Source organism: Zea mays, chromosome 2, assembly GCF_902167145.1.
Source record: "Zea mays cultivar B73 chromosome 2, Zm-B73-REFERENCE-NAM-5.0, whole genome shotgun sequence".
Taxonomy (NCBI): domain Eukaryota; kingdom Viridiplantae; phylum Streptophyta; class Magnoliopsida; order Poales; family Poaceae; genus Zea; species Zea mays.
In genome coordinates this window covers 55764373-55769233 of record NC_050097.1, presented here as the reverse complement: position 1 = coordinate 55769233, position 4861 = coordinate 55764373, and the positions used below count along the sequence as shown (strand labels likewise).

The following is a 4861-nucleotide window of genomic DNA, read 5'->3' as shown; positions in this document are numbered from 1 at the left end:
ACAATCATTTGACCCTGGTGTCATGGTTGGACAATTGGGAAGAAGCCCAATCTTGTAGTTGCCAAACTTTGGTACACTTGACTCAGGTCGAGCTTCATGTAAGGCAATGCTAAGTCTTCTCATTATTAGTCTGGACCAAGGTATCTTCGTTCCATTTATCATCATTTGATCATTATGGATTTGTTTCCATGTAGTGCCTCCAAGCAATGTACCATAAGGGTTTGAATCTAAGATGTCTATTCGACGACGTTCAAAATTGATTGCATAAAGGGTCCAGTGGCCTCGGCGTAGCATAGGAACCAGGATCTGTTAAGTATATATATAAAATTATGAATGATTTATACTATGCATATGAAAAATTAAAACTAATACAACATAAAACTAGTAACCAAAAGTACACTGTAACATTTGTACAAATGAAACTGATTAGAACTCACCAATTTAATCTGGTTTAGAACATCATCTGAAGGTAGGGTCGGTTCAAGATGTTCTTTAAGAAGTGTTGTTGTGAAGGGCTGTGGATTTGAACTGTGTTGTTCAAACTCCTCAATATTCAAAACGGTCTGGACAAATAAAATAACTTGATTGGTATTATATATTTATAAAGTAAGTGTTGCAATAAGATACAAAGTTGTGGAGAAACAATTACCCCAACGTTGACGTTCAGTATTAGAGTGTTGATTACAGAATCTGGATTGTATAATACGTCATCCTGACGAATACAGTCGATAAATCCCTGCATGAAAGTATTCTCAAGACATTTGTTGGGACCAAACGACTGGACAACATCAAGGACAGACCCTCCAAATCCTCCAAAATTAATGATAGACCTGGGGAAAAAACTTTGATTTAAATCCTTCTAATTGTACTTAATTGGAATTTGAATAACGAATACATACATGCTCGGATCTAGTTTTCCTGACAAAATGAACTTAAGCAGGTTGCGAGCACAGTCTTCACGTGACACGTGGGGATGTTCAGCGACTGCGTCTTTACAGGAACTATCCTTTGCAACCAGGTCAGTAGTTGCCTAATATATGAATAAATGTTAGTAAACAGTTGCATAAATATGTATGTCTTATTGTATAAATAGGAAAAAGATGAAAATTACAACATGTCTTACATCTGTCAATGGGGTTTTATCAAACAGAGGTGCACCAGATACAGGAGTATCATGTGTAACAGATTTTTGTCCTTCCTGTAACCAAAAAATTTATTAATATAAACGTAATGAAAGATAGGGAAAAATTAATATTATATTAGCATAATATGATGAAGGTGTAAATACTTACACTATTTATTTTTGGTGTTAACTTAGGATCAGCAGGCTTGTCTGTTGTGGGAGCCTGGGAAGTTAAAAAAAAATAAAGCATGCATATATATTACTGTTACTTGCATACATTGTAACTGAAATAATGATAATAATGATATAAGGAAGTCAAACATTAGATTTTGGAGTCTTGTCAAAAATAGGATCATCCATAGCTGCAGCTTTTTTGCAGACGTTCCCACTGACAATCTATAATGGAAACAACTGAGATTTGAATAAACGGTAACTTGTATGCAGAATAGAATATATGCATAGTATATATAGTTTGTATGAGAAAACTTACATCATCTGATACTTTGATATGATCAGTAGGAACATGGCTTTCCTGATCATGTTGTTGTTTATCAGGTGTTGGAACAGTTGGTGTGGATATTGGATCATTTGTTGGAGGCATTGAGGTAGTGGGGGGGTTATCTACATTTGGAACATATAATAATATATTAGTTGTTACTGAATATAACAGCATTATAAATAGTGAACTTGATTAGTTTAAAAAAAATAAACATAAATACTAAAACCTTGTGGCTGTGAATCGCGCTGCGTTGCAGCTCTCAAAACTTCATCGATCATTTCACCAAATGTTTCAGAGAGTTCAATCTGCTTCGAAACAATCATCTGATGGCTCAACTGTAGGGAATCACAGTATTTATCCACCTCTTTGTCATGAGCATCAAACAATGATTGAAACATTGGACGCTGCTGGGAGGGCAAACATTGCAACTTGTGTCCAATCAAATTCTTGATACGTGGGACATATATGTTGAAAACGGCAGAAGCATGCCGTTCTGGAGCAATGACGTAACACGTTTCTGAACGGCTACGAAACTGTATAAAATCAAATAGAACAGTTAGCAGTAATAATATTTTAACATATGCATAACAGGACAAAAAAATTGTTTGTGTCTAACCTCTGCATATCCGAATGGTTCACCAGTTTTACGGGGGGGGGGGGGGGGCGTCTGTCACCCTGAGCCAACTGTCTTATGGTCTCATTGTCAAAAAACTTAATGCGTGGAGTACCATATTTGTTATCCGGAGCAGCAGGGTGATGTAGGTGATCAAGATAGTAAATCTGTAAAAAAGGAATGCACAAATATATAAAATTAGTACATAACAAATATTTGCATACCATATATATGCACAGTAAACAAGATAAAATTACTTACTAAAACAATGAGTGAGCATCCATATATTGTTGCTGTGATGTTTGTTTTGTTCCTTTTATGCCAACGTGCGGCAGCATCGCACAAATCCGTGTAAACTAGTTGACACCAGTCAATATCAGCCATTCGGGCCATGTTTGAAGTCATCAGTACCTCATTGTTTGTAATGCCCCAAGAAGCAGAAGGAAACAGAAGTCGATTGAATAGAATGAGAAAAAAACATCTAATTGATAGCTCATCATCGTTGCCAAGCACTATCTTATCTTGAAGCTTGACAACATCAAATTCTTCTTTACAGACATTGAGATGACGTCTCAGATTAGCAGCAGCATCGATTTCACCGTACCAATCAGTAAACTCTCTACCTCCTCCGGCACATGGCAACCCCAAAATCAGATGAACCGTATCTTTTGTTATCTTAAGTTCTTTGCCAGCCCCTGGGCGTATGGTCATGTCATTTGGATCTAATTTGTCCATCAACCACCTGATAAGTGATCTGCTCTCCAATGCATCAGTTCGCAAATCAAATATGCTAGAAAATCCCAACCTAGCGACGACATCACGCTACCGATCGCTTATTATCCATGATGATACAATAACATCCAAGGGAATGCATCGGATATTCAATTTCTGGAAGCATAAATGAATATGCATTAATACAGAAAGTATATATATAGGTAGAACTAATGATACTATATTTATTACAGGCTTGTAAATAACTAGTCTAAAACACTAAAAAAAGTAAACACCATATTTGTTGATAATAATATACATAAATGTAAAGTGGGGGAAAATTCAACATTGATTGGGCACCATGATTAACACATGAATAAACATAAAATATATACATATTACCTGTGATTTGACAGGAGACTTCTTTTTAGGAGAGTTTTTTTTGCAATGATATTATACTTTGGGCTTCTTTTCACGGTCGGAACTTGAGGAGAAGGTACTTTTAACTTCTTTGAGCTGATTTGGTCTGAAGGAGAAGGTGATGCAGATCTGAATTGACGCTTTAACGATGGAGCATCCATGAAGTCGTCGTCAGAGAGAGCGGCTGGAGCAGGAGGTTTTCTTTTTAAACGACAAGCTAAAGCCTTTCTGCGAACACGATGGATTGGGGCTGGCTGTGGCTCATTCTGTTCCTGATTTTGAGGAATATCATCTTGGTGAGCCGAGCTGCTGGATCTTGTACGTCTGGAAATGTCAATTGAAAAACCTCCTGACTGGATTCAATAGTTAATCTTTTTGGATTACTGGACGGGCGATCAACAGACTTCATGACTAAATACTGAATAAATCTGTAGAAAAAGGAAGTTGTTTTTAAATACTTTGATTTATGCAAGAATATATGCCAGAAAAAAACTAATTTTTACTATAACTATCTGAAATACATACTATATAATGCTAAATGGAATTACATGACTTAAACTACCTTTTACATTTAGCTAAAATAAGAGCCTTTATGCATCAACTAACTATACAACATATTTTAATAACTGGTTCGTAGTAATAAAAACATTTAGCTCAAATAACATGAATATGTAAATAACATTTGCTTAAATAACAGTATTTGTATGTATTTATATATAATGAACAGGAGTGTAAACTAATTATGCAAGTAAATAGAACAATTCAAATATGCTTAATACCTGTTCACAAACTTGTTTATGAATGAGCATACACATTACTGCCAATATGCATATATATCAAATCCAATGAGTATATTTTATATATAATAAAACAGATGTGTACACAAAATTATTTAATTGAATGGGCATAGAAAGTAATGAGGATATGCATATAAATGATATACAATAAGCATATTAGATAATTAAATGGATGTGAAACAAATCGTTGGAGTAAATGTGCATAAAGAATACTGACTATATGCATGTATAATAAAACAAATGTTTAAACAAATGACTCAAGTGAATGTGCATAAACAGTACTGAGGATATGTATATATATCAAATACAAATAAGCATATTTGATAATAAAATATATGTGAAAACAAATCATTAAAGTAAATGTGCATAAAGAGTACTGACTATATGTATATATAATAAACCAAATGTGTAAACAAATGAATCAGGTGAATGTGCATAAACAGAACTGAAGATATGCATATATATTACATACAAACAGCATATATATATTACTTGGGTTGTATAAAAGTACTATCTGCTAACTAATCAGTAAATACCTAATCCACAGCCTTTGCCTAAATACAGAATGTCGGGCGATAGTAGGAATACAGAATAAATACACATACCCTAATATCGGGGCTCCTAAACAAAAAACAGATGCAATGCGCGATGAAATGACCCGATTATAGTGATGTATAAGCGGATACAAATCACACATT

At 34.6% G+C, this 4861-nt stretch overlaps 1 protein-coding gene and 1 long non-coding RNA gene across 2 annotated transcripts; both read right to left on the bottom strand.

Moving 5' to 3' along the window:
- Positions 1-359: 359 nt before the first annotated feature.
- LOC103626674 (uncharacterized) lies at positions 360-2101 on the bottom strand. The gene is made up of 9 exons (XM_023301737.1): positions 1849-2101; positions 1614-1744; positions 1445-1519; positions 1293-1346; positions 1124-1198; positions 900-1030; positions 650-830; positions 438-563; positions 360-365 (listed from the first exon to the last, which is right to left on the bottom strand). The coding sequence occupies exons 1-9, from the start codon at positions 2018-2020 to the stop codon at positions 360-362; spliced, it is 951 nt and encodes a 316-aa protein (XP_023157505.1). The 5' UTR covers positions 2021-2101.
- Positions 2102-2301: 200 nt separating this feature from the next.
- LOC109944507 (uncharacterized) lies at positions 2302-3776 on the bottom strand. Its single transcript, XR_002267557.1, has 3 exons — positions 3349-3776; positions 2497-3123; positions 2302-2402 (listed from the first exon to the last, which is right to left on the bottom strand). It is a non-coding gene; the product is annotated as an uncharacterized lncRNA (long non-coding RNA).
- Between the last annotated feature and the right edge of the window lie 1085 nt (positions 3777-4861).